This window comes from Pipra filicauda, unplaced genomic scaffold (genome assembly GCF_003945595.2).
Source record: "Pipra filicauda isolate LSUMZ 115617 unplaced genomic scaffold, ASM394559v2 scaffold80_size11013439_pilon, whole genome shotgun sequence".
Classification (NCBI taxonomy): domain Eukaryota; kingdom Metazoa; phylum Chordata; class Aves; order Passeriformes; family Pipridae; genus Pipra; species Pipra filicauda.
Genome location: NW_024104987.1, coordinates 8,423,497 through 8,439,289, shown reverse-complemented (window position 1 = coordinate 8,439,289; position 15,793 = coordinate 8,423,497). Strand labels below are relative to the sequence as shown.

At 52.3% G+C, this 15,793-nt stretch overlaps 1 protein-coding gene across 4 annotated transcripts in view; it reads left to right on the top strand.

Moving 5' to 3' along the window:
- SEPTIN9 (septin 9) overlaps window positions 1-15,793 on the top strand; it is a 135,782-nt gene that overhangs the window by 71,933 nt on the left and 48,056 nt on the right. For all 4 annotated transcript variants that reach the window (XM_027715682.2, XM_027715685.2, XM_027715681.2 and 1 more), the window contains one exon: window positions 6,860-7,519. In XM_027715682.2, coding sequence (XP_027571483.1) covers window positions 6,860-7,519 — 660 coding nt within the window. The remainder of the gene's footprint in view (window positions 1-6,859; window positions 7,520-15,793) is intronic.

Sequence of the window (15,793 nt, the reverse complement as noted above, 5' to 3'; positions counted from 1 at the left end):
CAAAGTGTAATAGAGAATCCAGCTAAAATCTTTTGAGAACTGCATTATAGGGACTGGAAGGCTGGGATTTTGAATTAATCTGAGTGTGGATTTTATTTTTTTTTTTTCTATTCTTAGTCCTGACTTTGCTTTTGCATGTTCATTTCTGGGAGATGAGAGGTTTGCATGGGCCTTGGGCTGTTTTATAGCTTATTGTGAGTGAGAGAAATGCTGCTTGAAAAGCTTTGGTTTGATCTCAGAGACCTGAACTTGCATTTATTTCCCAAATTTCCACTCTAACTCATCCTTTGGTTCTGTTTGCACAGTTCAGGAAGGCCCTGCATATTGACAGCACGTTGCCTGTGTTGTCTTCTACATTTGATTCATGTCTGACCATGCAATCTATTGCAACTTCTTTTGAATGCTGTCTGTGAAGTCAGAAAAAGGATTTATTTGTGCATAAACCATTCATAAGCTGACCCAGCATAGCGTGAAAGTCGTGCTACAACAGCAGATTGTTGTTGTTTATAAATATTATGTGTTTATATGTATGTATTGCAGCAGGGTTGGTTTATTGGTAAAAGAAAGGTGTGAAGCCTCCTGGCACAAGCACAGGGAGGGGATCCAGCAGCCCTGACTTCTCTCTAATATTGAATGACCAGAAAGCCTTGGGAAAGGTGCTTATAAAGTTTCCTTCCTTCACTTCTCCAGATATTAAAGGGGGGACCCGAGTTTCTTGGGCTGTTATGAAGTTGTCAGTGTACTCACAAAATCCCACCAGCATGTGTAGCATCACTTGCTGCCTGCACTGCCAGTGATTTCCCATCTCAACCCTGTGTTTTTGATCCCACTGAGCGGCTTGGTGGAGTTGGGAGCACCTTGTTGTTGAGGATGGGGTAGAGATATCCTTCTCTGAAGGAGTGCAGCTCCCTTCCCTTCTGCTGTGGGACCTTCAGGTTTAATATACAGTGGATATACTCAATAGGTATATGAAGAACAACTTACTTGTCCCTATAACTGAGCCCTTAGTTCACTCAACTGCATCCACCTCTGTTATGGATGGTGGCAGCTATTCAGCAGCATCGTGGATGGTAGGTTTGGATAATCCAAACCCAGGTGTCCCCGTGGTAATGTGGGCGAACACACCCTTTGCACTCAGCTTGGGCCAGAAAACCTCCGCGAGCATCCTGCTGCCTGGTGACAGGGGGCTGGGAAGCTTTAAGGGCCGTGAGCAGTTAATGCTGTGTTGGGTTTCCAAGGGTTCCTTGAAAGATGAGCCCTGCAGCCTCCCCCCTTTCCTCCCCGGGAACAGGAGGTGACCATCTGGTAGCAGTTTAGGGAAAGTCTGCGCTCTCAAACGGTGCCATTGTACTGTGGGAAATAACGGGGCGCCCGCCGGCCCCGGTCCCATAAGGCTCTTATGTGTCAAAAAACCCAAGGAAGGCTTTCTGTGCTTAAGCAAGCAAGCAAATGTAACCCCTGGGTTACAGAGACCACGTGAGGGGCAGAGGATGTTTAATGGGAAGCAGTTGGGCGCTGCGGCTGCGACAGAGCCGGAGGCTCCAGTTGGGAAGCAGGTCCCGGAGGAGTCAGCATCTCTTGTTGTTTATTTTGGTCTCCTCCTGAGCTCTCTGCATAGAGGTTTCCTTGTATAAAGCATCCCCTGCACTGTTACTGGGATATTCTGTTTAAAAAAGGAAAGAAAGAAGGAGCAGATGTTCCAGATGTTTCCTCATTGACTCCCCTATGGTGCCCAGAGCCAGGCTGCAGAACGGGATGAACCATAGTGGCAGCATGCTGTGTACTCCAGTGTTTCCCACTAGGAGATGTGGAGCCCTTGGGTGGAAGCCAGAGCCCTTCATGGGAACCCTTGGCTTGGCCAGGACCCCCAAGGAGGGACTCATCTTCTGGGAGAGCAGTGTGTAGATGGGAGTCCCCAGCCATACCACTCGCTTATGACTTCTCTGGAAGGATCTTGACTGTTGTATGAGCTGCTGGGATTTGAACCAGACCTCTGCCCTCTCTTCCCAATTTACAAGGTCCCTAGAGAGCGTTTTTAACTGATGGCGTGTGACCTGCTGGTGCCTGGCCATGGGGTGGCCGGGAGGACACAGTGACCACGCTGTGCAGCCATCCCCAGCACTGCTGCATGAAGTAGAAAGAGAAATAAATATTTTGCTCATTCTCAGGCCCTGTGCTTGCTGGGGGAGTGTTTGAGCCAGGGATGAAGGCACACATTTCTTGCCCCAAAGTGCCTGTCTGGCAGGGACCATGTTTGGGTCAAGACTGGGGGATTTCAGGAGCAGGTGCCGTTGTGTACAGCCAGCAGAGCCAGTGGCTCCCTCATCCAGCACGATTAACAGTGGTATTTTTAGAATTGGCCCTACAGAGCAGAGCCATGGTTGCACAATGCCGAGCACAACTCCAGGACCTTGAGAGGTTTGCAAGGTCTGGTCCCCAAAGGGACACCACAGTGAGCAGAACCCAGCCCAGACATGACGGTGGTGGGTGGAGGCTGGCAGTGGCAGAGGTTGCATCTGACAGGAAGCTCTTGGAAATCTCATTTTAGGGGATTTTGGGTTTTCCCTGCTGTGTGAGGGGAACCACCACCTTCAACAATGAGCCAGAGATACCGGAGTTGGTTTGGAGTCGGTTAAAAGGAAGCGTGTGCCAATGGTTGTGCCGTCTGTGCTTGGGCCCCATGGACCTGCACTTCCAGAGGAAGAGAAGGAAGGGTGATGCTCGTCACCTCACTGCTTTCCCTGCTGCTGGTGGGGCTGGGGAAGCCCTGCTAACACCGAAAATCCCCTGGAAAATATGATAGTGGGGATAATCCTGCAGCATGGCCAGCCCGGACCCTGCTCGGGGCAGGGACAGCTTGGCCTGGGCTGTCAGGGATATAGGGACCCATGGGGACCTGGAGCATCAGCCATGACTGCTGGTGTGGGACTGCATCACCACACGGGTGGGAACGGGGTGAGGGACCCTCAGCACTGCCTTGTCTTCGGCTCCTGTTGTGAGGAATATGGACACTTCCCTGCAGGAAGTCCGGGAGGAGGGTCATCTGGAGCAAAGGCTGTTTACTTTCCTTTCCTGGCTCTGGGCAGGACGGGCTATTTATACATTTTTTTTTCTCTCTTTTTGAGAGTTGTTTTGCTTCCTGAGGTCCATCCCTCTTCTCTTGCAAGGAGGAGAGAGGTGGTGCAGAGCAGAGGAACTACAGCCATGCTTGGTCCCTCCCACTGTTGCTGAAGGTGACATTCCTAAGGATCATGGTTATGGCAGTGGGTCTCTGTCTCAGAGGTGGAAACACAAACCCTGTTGCTCTCAGTCTTTCTCCTTTCTCGTGCCTGGGATGTTTGACCTTCTCCAGACCACACTGAATTCAGGGCAATGGCCAAATGTGCCAGCAGGACAAGCTGGGCACTGAAATCCTTGTGTAACCAGAGGCATGAGATGGACACCACACCCTGCAGAGAGCCATGGGTGGGAAAGCTCTCAGGTTGTCCCCAGGCAAGTCAGTGGCACTGCTGGAGAGGAAGTGCCACTGGGACCTGGGGGTCCTTGTGATTATGCTGTCAGAAACTCCTGAGCCATTTCTAACCCTTCTTTGGGGTGGCAGTTCCTTGCCCAGCCCTTCAGTACCCACTTATTGCCCATTGGGAGTGCGGCGCTGACATGGGAAGTGTTATCTGGATGGCTCAGGTCTCCTGCAGCTGTAATCATGGTTTTGCAGTTCTCCCTTAGGCTTTTTGAACCCCTTTGTGTCTGGGCTTTGACCTTTTTCTCTTTTCTGCAGCAGGACCCAGAAGGACCTGGAAAAAAGCCATTTTTGGGTGTTTTATTCAGTCCAGCCCTTCGATAAGGGAAAGGGCTGGCTGTGCTCCAGAAAGACCACGCTGTGACATTGGGCAGGTTTACCATGGGCTTGGGGAAGTTTGAGGGGTTTGAAGTCAAAAGAAAAGGCCATATGAGTCAGTATTGCCATTGAGCGACCTGCCATTTCTTTAGGAAGTGGCAGTGGAGCTCAGAGGAGTGGAGATGATGGACGTGGTTCATGCAATGAACCTTGGAGGTCAGCAGGGCTGTTTGTATCCAGAGATCATTAGTGGGTCAAAAAGAAGTCTCTGAACCACTTGGTACTGAGAAATCTCCAAGGTAATGTCCATTAAGGAAAAGTGCTTGCCAGTGTTTCTTTTGCTGTCGAGTTCCTTGAGAGCATTTACTCTCAAACTGTTGCTCAAGACACATCTGTCAGGAGGTTATTGGGCTGTAGGAGTAGATGGAGACCGAGTTGGCTGGCTGGAGGAGTGGTGAGCAGGTTTTAAGAGCCTGACATGGACAGAACTGTGATCCCATCCATCAGGGAGCTGGCAGTGCCTGGCTGGGCCGTGTCCTCTGCTGCTCTTGCCCACCCAGCTTTGCTCAAGGCCGGGAAAGGCTCCCCGTCGGGTCGTCCCTTCCGCTCTCTTTGTTTTCCTGCAAAATGCAAACTGGGCTTGGTCGGTGCATTGTTTTAAACTTGGGATTTTTGGGAAAAAAATAGCTAAAATGTTAGTTTCTGGATTAAGTGTGTGATGGAGAAGAAAAACTGTAGCAGAGCCTGTGCTGGAGACTCTGAGCTCCAGCCCACTGTTGGAGACCTGAGAGTTTAAACACATTGAAAAAGCTCTCAAATGTGGGACTATTTTTGGATTAATTATTCTGGGTGTGCTGAGAACTGAGACTTGGGCACAGACCTGCAAAGCACAAGCTGTGCCAAGCACTGACAGCAGGGCAGGAACTGCTGCAGAGAGCATCTCACCTCTGCAAGCGGGTGATGACACGGCTGGGAGAGCTCCGTGGAAGTCAAACAACAGAGCAGATAAATTGGAGAAAAAGCATCTTTAGTTTTCTTTACTGCCTCCCTCCCTCCTTCCACCCATGTCTAAATATTTCTGAGATGCAGGATAGACCATTTTATGGTGCCCTTCATGGACCCTTCCTGGGCTTTAGAAGGTGGAAGATGTATGCCGTGCTTTGTGCTTTCCTCTCTCTGTAGCCATAAAGCAGCAGTGATGCTGTTCCCATCAGGTTAACACTGAGATTGAATCGCTCTGAGCATCCCTCCCTGCCCATACCAGCTGGGACCCCCTCCTTGGGAGCACATTCCAGACACCCATCACTTCCCAGCAGTTCCCTTGCCAGGGTCTGAACCACAGCAGGGGGACATGGGTGTGTGGGGGTGTGTGTGGGTGTGGGGGTGTGTGTGTGTGCCTGCCCATGTCTGTCCCTGAGCACAGAGAGGCTTTTGCTGGGTCACTGATACACAGCATCTTGAGGAGGCTCTTTGTCCAAGGCTCTCAGTCCCAGGCTCTGCAGTGCCCATCCAGGCTGATTTTGCAGCCTGACATTCATATTGAGCAGTTTTTGGTTTCCCATAAGAAAGGGAAAGCAGCCCAAAGCTGTATCCTCGCACTTTAACCCCTGTGAGCCCCCCCATCGTGTGGCTTGTCTGACACACAAGCTCCAGCTCCGTTTTCCCATTTTCCTCACAATCTCCTTTGGGACTCCCTGTGCTGCTGCCACGGGACGTGACCATGGCTGTCCCCAGCCCCTGCTGGCAGGACAGGGGTGGCTGCATCTGCCTGGTGTCAGCAGCTGTGTTCACAGCCCGTGGCACAGCAGAGCCGGGGTGGCTGCCACGTGGATGGCCCCCCTCATCCCACCGGCTGGTCCCAGCCGGGACAGATGGCTCCTCTCCAGAGAACGGATGTGTCCGAGGCACGGAGGGTCCCCACGTCCCCAGGCCTTGCCCTGGGGGTCAGAGCAGAGATGCTTCCTGCGTGGTGGCTCTGCTCCAGCTCCACCCCAGGGGTGGGTGGACATCCTGGGATGAGGGAAGGCTGTGCTTCAGTCTCTCCCCTGGATTGTGGCGTCCTGTGGGATCTCAAGGCCAGGTTTTTAGAGGCTAAATCTCACTGTTGCTATCCTTTTGAGGTAGAGCATGGGTGGACTCATTAACGATGCTCGTGCTGCTCATTAGCAGCCTGGCTGTCATCATGCCAAGGCCATCAGCACGCTGGCTCAGCCTCACCTTGTGGAGACTCCTTTGGGACCCCAGGGCTGTGCCTCATCCTGCCCTGACCCTGTGCCTGACTGGATGCTGTGGGGCACAGGGGGTATTTGCAGCCTGTGGTGTTCGGATGGAGGTCCAGCAGTGGTTCTCTGCATTCCCTCCCTTCTTGTGGAGTTCAGCCTTTTATTTCCATCTGGCTGGGGCCTGCGCAGAGCCCAGGGGTCTGATGGGCCCAGTTGGCCCCTTGTATTGGGGTCTCACATCCAAAGCACTTCAGTCTTTGGCTCACGAAGCCTCTAGGTTTGTTTTTAAGGATATGAGCTTCTGTGGCTGCCACCTTCAGTTTTCTTGCTGCATTTATATGGATTTGGTGCTCTTCTGGGATTGTTTTACTGGTCCCAACTTGGATTTTGCTGGCAGTGGGAAGCCTGTGTTTACCTGTGCATCCTTTGGATGTGAGAGGGAAAGGGAGGCACTGGGAGTTGGATTTCTGGCTGCCCCCAAATCCAGTGCTCTGCTCCACTCTGCCATACTGTAATGGGACCCTCTGCTCCCCTCTGAGCATTTGTGGGGCGTGGGTGGGATGGAGGGCAGAGTTTCTGCTTTGGGGTTGAATTTCCTGGCCCTGGTTCCAATGTTGTTATGGGTTTATAACTTGTCTGAAGAGCGTGGCCCTCAGTACCCACCTGCTTAAATGGGTTGTGAACCCTCGGATGAAGGAGCAGAAGTGGAGTTATGAGACTTGCACGGTGTCTGTAAGTGTCTCTGGAGGTGCTCAGGTGGATGGTAACTAAATTCTGAACTCCTTTTCATGTTTTTCAGCTCTGAAAAGATCTTTTGAGGTCGAGGAGGTAGATCAGTCTTCGAATTCCTCCACCCCACAAAGACGGGCCCCGAACACCCTCCTCAGGTCCACCGTGTCCAGCTCCACACAGAAGTTTCAGGAACTTGGCGCCAGGAATTCGGAGCCATCCGCCCGACATGCAGAACCCACAGTCCAAAGATCACCCAAGCCCCCTCTGAGGAGAGTGGAGCTCTCTGGACCCAAACTGCCCGAGCCAGTGTCCAGAAGAACAGAAATCTCCATTGACATCTCATCCAAGCAGGTGGAGAACTCCACCTCAGGGTTGTCAAGGTTTGGCCTCAAACGAGCAGATGTGCTGGGTCACAAACCCCCCGAGCCCACCCCAAGGAGGACTGAGATCACCCTCGGCAAGCCCCAGGAGCCGGGTCTCCGGAGGGTGGAGGCGCCGGCATCAAAGATCCCGGAGATGCCGCAGCGAAGAGCTGAGACAGCCAGCGCTCCCGCGCCTGACACGGCCACCAAGCGCGTGGAAATCCAGGTAGCAAAGGCTGCTGAGGTCTCAGCCCCACCAGCACGGCAGGTGGAGAGCTCAGAGCCTCCCCTGCCCGCCCAGCCTCCCCAGGCAGAGCCAAAGCTGCAGCCGGTGCCGATGGAGAGCCCACCAAAGAGAGAAGAAGGTGAGTAGAGCTCTGGGCAGCTGCTGGGGTGAGACCCTGGCTGGTACCTGCCACAGGTCCCCATGCAGAGCTGCCAAGCGCTGTGTGCTGCTCTGTCAGCTCTGCTGGTGACACCTTTCGAGGCTGCTCTTGGGTCTGTGCTGAGATGTGTCTACATGCATAGCTGTTATCCTGGGGTTTATCCTGGCTGAAAGAGCTGTCAGTTTGAATAAGTAATGCCATCAAACCTATAAGGAAAGAAAAGAGAAAATGCTAAAAGCCCGGGTGCTTGCAGAAAAAGACAGTTCTGCAGGCTCAGGCCCTGTGTGCAGACCCACCCACCCACCCAGCATCCTGGAAAGGCTCTGGGGTGCAGGAGGGGCAGGGGCTGTGGAAGCGTTGTTGGGATGGCTCGTTGTTTAGTGTTGTTGCTTATGGTTGTGGGGCAGAAACCGCCTCTTCATTAGCAGGAGTCAGGGTTTTATTGACCTTGGAGCCGAAGTCTAATAACATCATGGACCAGAGCCACTATTAAACTGGAGCCCTGGCTTATATTAGCTCTATCTTGTTTTCAATTAATCCCGTATTAAAGCCATCTTCCCTCCCCCGCCAGCCGTCATTTATTCTCCCGAATGTTTAGGAGATTTTTTTTTTTCCTCTTCTGACCTGTTAATTAGTTTTCCATTCCCCATCACCCACGAGCTCTCTCCTGTGAGGGATGCAAGGCACCACCTCCCCTCCCCACCCTGTGTGTTTCCCCAGGGGCTGTGGATGATGTGGTCCCTCCCAGGACCTGGGAGGTCTGTGCCTGGCCCCAGAGCTGGGCCGTGTGCCCTTGTCTCACCCCACCATGGGTTGGTCCTCTGTCCTGCTCCATCCCCTCTCCCTGGGTGCAGCCCTGCAGTCAGAGGGCAGTACAGGGGCTGTGGAGAGGGCAAGTTTCGGTGTGGGCAGGGTCTGAAATCAAATCAGCAGTCAGCAGTGGAGCTGATATCAAACTCACAGGACTCAAGTGGGTTTCTCTCACTGCGTGTGGCTTAGGCGTGGCTTTTCTGAGCTGGGTTTTAAAGAGTGCGTCAACACCTCCAGCAGGTTACAGGTTAGTCCATCTCCAGCTGGGCATGGCTGGGCTCTGAGCCCCAGCCCAAGGATAGGGTTTGGCTGAGCCTCCCTTTTTTGTCCCCAACTGCCATGTGTGTGGTGCCCAGGAGGCCCATCTTCCCCCATGGGTGGGTGCTCAGCCTTGTCCTACTGGGTCTGGGCTGCTCTGAGCTTCCCAGGCTTTGAACTGAGGATGACTGGGCACTTTAAGAGCAGAAGACCATCTAAAGCTGCTGAATCCTCCAGCTGCCCTGGGCAGGGGGAGAGGGAGAACAGCTGCTGGGATGAGTGTTACCCATGAGCCCAGCTGTCTGGAGTCTGCTTTGCAGCATGAGCCAGCCTTGGTCCTGGTACAAAAGGGGCTTTCAGTCCAAATGTCTCCAAAAGTCACAGAATCACAGAATGGTTTGGCTTGGCAGGGACCTTAAAGATCATCTAGTTCCAACTCCGCTGCCATGAAGAGCCAGGAGACAAAGTTGTAGGGATTGTGAGGGCTCTGTCTCCTTTTCCCTCTGTGTCAGCATGAATCCACAGACCGGAGTCACTGCCAGAGCAATTGTCCCCTTCCTTATTTCCACCTCCTCCATTGCCATCACTTGAGGTTGCCTGGGTTTGCTTTCACACAGGACCCCATTGTGGGGTGCTCCTCCCATTGTGGTCCACAAAACCCACCCTGAGGTGATGCTGGGTGGGTGGATGGCATCTCTCCTTGTCGCTGGTGTAAGCACACAGAGAGATTTGGGGAGGCTGCACAGGGACCCTCAGGACGTCCCATGGATGAGTGCAGGCATGTTGCCAATGCTCACCAGCTCCACTGCAGCTCTGGCCCCACCACAACCCCCAGAGTGAAAATGCTGGCTCTCTGATGTCTGCAGCAGAGACAACACATGGCAAGTCCTTCTCTCGGTGTTTGGGTCACCCAAGAGGTGCTCCCGTGGCAGTGGATGCCCCTCAGTCCTGTTGCTCAGTTGCTGTCCAATGTAAACAGCTGAGCAGGGGGTGCAGGCAGCTGCCTCCAGCTGCCCTCAGTGCTGTGCTGGGACTTGCCTTCCCCAGCTGTCAGGCTCAGCTGCCTTGCCCTTAACCCCTTGTCCCATTGCTGAAGGTATGCAGGAGAGCATGTTGTGCAGGAAGAGGCCGGTTGGAGGAGAAGAGCAGTCACAGAGAGCTTGGCAGTTCAGAACAAACCACAAAGGAAAGGAGTAATTATAGCCCTGAACTTCATTAAGGCGGTGTGGCTGCTGGTGTGGGCTGAGCCTGCTCTGGAGCTGTGGTTCCCAAGGTGGGAGGAGGGCAGGAGAAGTCTAGATGGGGCAAAAAATATTTTTCCCTGTCCCTGTTCTCCCTCTCTGAGTCACTGTGCTCTCCTGCACTCCCAGGAGCGCACTGGCTTCGCTTCTGCTGCTGTAACGTTGAGTTGGGCCATTGGTGACAGGGAGGTGGGACCTGGTGCCCATCACAGTGTGATGTCCCACTGCACTGGCATCCTGGGCAAAGCTGGAGTTCGTGTCTCTGAATTGGCTGGTGCTCCCAGCTGGGACAAGGAAAGGTGATGGGATGACCAGGAGATGTGGATTGCTATAGCTGGAGTTGTCCAGAGAAATCTGAGCTGGGCTGTGCAGTGGGTATAGGCAAGGGCAGAACATGCAGAGGGCAGAAAGAGGCACAAGCAACTGAAAACAGACATAACAAGGTGAGGGGAAGGGCTGTCTCTGAACCCGCAGCCTCAGGCACTGTGGGAGGCTGCCTTTGCTATGTAGGACTTACCAAATCTTAATATCCAAATATGACTGCCCGTGGGTGGTGGTGACCTCTGCCGAGCTCCTGCCGTGGGCAGTAGTTCACTCCCAGTCCCGGGGCACTGGCCCAGGATGGAGCTGGCAGACGAGGATGTTCCTCTCCTGTGCTGGCAGGGCAGGTCTGAGCAGGGTGTGTGGTGCCTGTGCCAGTGTGGCAGGAGCTGGTGCCTCCCTGTAAGGAGAGGAACAGGGAATCATTGTGGGAGCAGCAGTGCTTCATCCGGAGACATCCGCCAGCCCTTCGTAAAGGAGAGATCTTGAGGGATCCTCGTGAGCTGGCTGAGGGACAGGCAAACCCTCAGGAAGAGCCACGTTGAGTCTATCATGGCTAATCCTCCCACATCCTCCTGCCTCAGCATCCCCTTCCACTGGTGCCTCCTGTCAGTGATGCTGACGTTGTGTGGCTGAACGTCCTGGTCTTCTGTTGTTCCTCATGCCTTGCAACACAATGCTGGTCAGGCTTGGAGAGGGGGGAAGGCATCGTTGGTCCCAGAGAGGTTAATGTTTTCCATTTTGGTTTAACAGTCTGTCTCAGCTCCTCCTACGTCTGAACCTGTTTGTATTTGAGATGAAGGCTCGGTTCTGGGCTCTCGGGTGATGGATTGGAAGAAATCCTAGATGAGAAGTGAAAGCTGGTTTGATCTGGTGATCCTATTTATCTCCACACAAGCTGCTGTGGGTGCCCAGGCCTTGAGGCCAGCACGCAGCCAGCAAGGCAGGCTCTACTCTACAGCACTGCTGCCTGCTCCTGCCCAGTGGTCCTTTCTGGATGCTCTGGAGCTTGTTTAGATAGATCAAGGCAGAAACAATGAATAACAGGAACATTCACCTAAAGCAGGGACGTGACCTCCTCTGCAGTAGCTGTGGGATGTGCAGAACAGTCTGAACCATCTCTGAGCTTTCAACTTGGTTGGAATCTTTGTCCCGTCACTGCCTGATGCTGCACTTTGGGACAGCTACACAAGGTACCAGGTGCCTCTTAAAAGGCAGCAGGGCCCCCCTTCTTATTTTTGCTGCAGAACAAGCAGGGTGATATCAGGATAGTGAAGTAATTCAGCTGTTTTACTCTTTTTTCCAGCTTGAACCCTTATGGAAAGAACTCCCTTAGAGTTGAGCTAAAATTAAAGCAATAAAAAAGTACTTAAATAAAAAAAACCACCAGGGAAACTTTGATACCTACTGAGATCCTAGTGTAAATCAGGGGCCCGTTGCTCTGTGCTAGGAAGCTGTGGTGGGGGATGCAGCCCAGAGGCCCCCCAACCTCAAGCCTCCATCCTACCATGGACACCCAGCAAGCCCTAGGGTGACTTTTCTTCTGTGCTGTCCTCCAAGAGTGACTCCAAGTGTGGGTCTGCTGGGCTGGAGCTGGGTTAGAGGGATTTGGACAACTGTTAACACAGTGAGAAGCTTCCCGGGATGAAGAGCTGAGTGGAGATGTAGTGAGTCACCATTTCCAGCTCCCAGAGCTGCACTGCTCTTTAGCTGTACAAAGAGATTAAAGCTGTAGGGAAATGTTTCCTTAAAACCAGCTGACAGATTTGGGCTAGATTACTGGTAGTCTTTTTTTGTTCTTGTTATTATTTTTAATGGGAAAGTGCATGCAGCCCGAGATACCAAATGGAGGGGCTGAGTGGGAAAGGCAGAGTCCCAGTTTTTGAACTCAGGTGCCAAAAATGAGATAATCTGGAAAAATCTAGACCTGCAGCGCCAGTGACTTGGAAGGAAGGAGCGGGAGCACGTGTGGGGGAGATGATCATGTCCCATCAGGGAGGCTCTGCCTGATCCAGGACGCCACGTGCGTGGCCTCCTGCCTGCACGGGGAGAGGGGGGGCCTGGCTCTGCCTGCTCCCCCCTCCCACCATGTGCTCTGTCCCTGGCTGTGCAGAGAGCACCCTCATTTTTGGGGTGTATTCTGATGCCAGGAAGGAGGCCAGGTGATGTAGTTGTGTTGGTGCTTGTGCTGCACATCCTTGCCTCCCAGGAATGTTGTTCCCAAGCTCATTATGTTCATCTCTGGTCACATTGGCATTCACGTGTCCCCTGCTTTGTGTGGGCACAGTTTATGTGGATACTGTCATGGTCCCACATGGATGCTCCACCCTGGGCAGTGAGCCTGCCTGCCTCCAGGCTCCAGTACAGCCAGCCAGGAGAATTGCTTTGCCTTTTTGGAAGTCCCTGAGGGCCCAAAGGAAAAGCAGTGATCTCCCCAGTTCAGCTTCATTATGCAAAGGAATAGTTTCCCATAGGAAACATTACGGTTCCCACTTCCCTTCCCTGCCATGCGTCATTTAAGACCAGGAGAGGGTGAAACTGTGGATGCTGCATCCAACTCTGGGGATCCCAACATAAGAAGGATGTGGATCTGCTGGAGCAGGTCCAGAGGAAGCCACAAAGATGCTCCAAGGGCTGGAGCCCCTCTGTTCTGGGACAGGCTAGGAGAGCTGGGGGCATTCAGCCTGGAGAAGAGAAGGTTCAGTGGAGACCTGAGAGCCCCTTCCAGTGCCTAAAAGGGTTCCAAGAGAGCTGGAGAGGGACTGTGGACAAGGGCCTGGAGTAACAGGAGAGGGGGGAATGGATTCCCACTGCCAGAGGGCAGGGTTAGATGGAATATTGAGAAGAAATTCTCCACTGTGCCGGTGATGAGGCACGGGAACAGGCTACCCAGAACAACTGTGGCTGCCCCATCCCTAGAAGTGTCCAAGGCCAGGTTGGATGGAGTTTGCAGCAACCTGGGATAGTGGAAGGTGTCCCTGCCCATGGCAGGGGGTGAGACTGGATGGTACATAAGGTCCCTTCCAAACCAGTCTGTGATTCTTTGCTGAGCTGCAGAGTCATCCTGGCCGTGGGCTTGGTGACCTGGCCTCTTCCATAGGTGGGTTGGGTCTGTGGGTGAGGTTGGGGAATCCACGTCATCGCCTCCCGAACCTGGCAGGAAGCATCTGTGGGTGAACATGTCTCTGTGGAGGTCAAAGCCTCCTGTTCCAGGCAGAAGGTGACCAAGTGCATTGCATCTGGAGTGCTGGCTGGCTGCAGGCTCGTGGGGTCTGTGCTTGGGGTGTGAGCCCTGTGCAGCCTCAGGACCCTCTGGCTCTGCACCTTCTGTGCCTGCAAACCAGGGCAGCCCCTGGGCAGAGGTGCCTTTGCTGGCTGAGAAACAGGGGTGAGTGTTCCCACCTGCTGTGGGGTTTGTGTTCATCTAAGTGGTGCTGAAAGGCAGGAGATACAGCCCTGGCTGAGGGTGGTGTGCAGGAACCAGACCCAAGAGTTTCTCTGTTTATCTTGTGGTATTTGCATGTCTGGAGCCCATGGCAGTCGTGCTGGGGAACATGCTCCCCACCCACCAGCTCCTTTGGCATCTCCAAGATTTCTCACATTTAGGTTAATCATCCTAGAGGCTGATAAGGCAAATAAAATCCGTTATCTTGACCAAGATAAAACAAAGAGTTTGCTTTGATCTCCCTCAGTAAGGCCTGGCCGCTCATTTTGTGACTGCTCTGCTGTCTGCTGGGGGAGGGAAGCGATGGCAATGGTGATGAACCTTCTGTAATTAAGAAATCATTTTCTTTTAAGCTATTTCTAGACCTCTGTCCCTGTCTGAGATGTTTCTGTTGGCCATCAGTTGAAGGGACACCATAGGCTGGGTGCAGTGCCAACTCCATAAACTGTGTCAGAGGACTCGAGGAACTGAATTGAGATTAGAGAGAGATAACTTTGTTTTGAGAAGATCAAACGTTGTCGTGAGCAAAAAAGACAAGTTGACAGCAAGCCAGTTGTGTTCTTGACTCCTCCAGCAAACAAACAGACACAGAGACACTTTTGCATTGTCCAAGATGCCGTGATGAAGCTGAAGTGAACGTGGCTATAAATGGAAAAAGCAGCTGGTCTTGGATTGCAGCCTGTGCTCAGACTTCTTTGGGCCCAATTTTTCTTACATCTGTTACAGGTTTTAAAGGAGGGATGTGGGGAGAGAGCCTTTGGGTTGGTTACATTTGGGTTACTTTTTTCATTGCTCTTCTGAGTGGGTCTCTGCACAAAAAAGTTCCCTGTGGGGTCACACGCATCAATATTTTTACCCTCTTGAGTGGTTCTGGTTTGTTTTGGCATGAAGATAGCACCGGACATGCTGAGGGACAAAGCTGCACCGAAGGGCCTGGTCCAAAACATTTTGCAAACAACAGAACTTTGCAGATGTTTATGCATTTATGGAAAGCAAATAATTTTAGAAAAGCCATCTAAGGTTGCTGTGCCAGCCCAGGAGTGACAGCGTGGGGATTTTGGGTTGCTTGGCTTGTACTGTGGTTTCTTCTGTGTGGAAGCCGTGGGTTGGTTTTTGCATAGCGAAGGCAATTTGTACATCAGTGAAGAATGGCTGAAACAAAGCATCTTGCAACACCTTGAAGTTTCAAAGGTTGATGGTGCCCTAGCAAATATTAGCATAACCTTGGATTTATGTTTAGCTTTTCAACCCTTGAGACGGTGTCTGAGTTGGGGGGTCTTACCAGCCCCCTGGGTATTCTCTGAGTTCTGGCTCTGCAGAGGCTTTCCATGGTGCAGCTTTAGCATGGTCCCTGGCTTACGTTTCTGAGGGGTACAGAAATATTTAGTGGAAACTGAGCACGTCCTTTTGTCTTTCTGTGTATTCAATCTTCATCCATCTACGAGCAAGACTTTTGCAGGGAATACTCCCAGTGGATCCCATGCACATGGCTTCATCCATCCATGGCATTCACCCGGTCTTGTCTGAGATGTCTGCACTTGAGCTAATCATCTGGATGTCTGCCTCAAGCTGGTGGAAATTATGTCCTCAAAGGGTTTATTTTTCTCTGCTGAACGTAAAGAGAGCTTATGGGATTGGTTTGCTGGAGATGTCTCTGTCTGGGTGAGAAAAACTTTACCGTCCTGTATTATTCCCAGAATCAGAGATGGAGGTGAAAAGGGATCTTGCAGCAGAACAGAACTGTGCCAGCCACTAATCCCTTGTTATCAACAGTGCTTGACAGCCTCCCAGCAAACCTGCTCCCCTTGGGTCAGGTTGTTTTATTGTTTATTTAAGTTCGTGGGTCAGACTGTCTTTGATGCTTATCGAGAGTACTTTAACTTTTTATGGCAGTTCTGCCTTCTCCCCTTTCCTCCTCTCTTGCTGCACATGGACTAGGACAGACATTCCTTCCTTCTTTCAAAAAAAAGCTCAGTTTGGGGAGATCTGAGAAAGAAGATTAGATGGGAATCCGAAAGGATATAGTTCCTTGGAGGAGAGGGCAGTGATAAAAGTTAATGATACATAAGCTCTTGTAAGGAGCTTTCTCATTTACAGCAGTTACAGCTGTGTGGTAGCTCACGAGTCTTAAATTGTAGGGCATTGCTTTCAACTCCAGCATGAATGCACCTGGGTTGT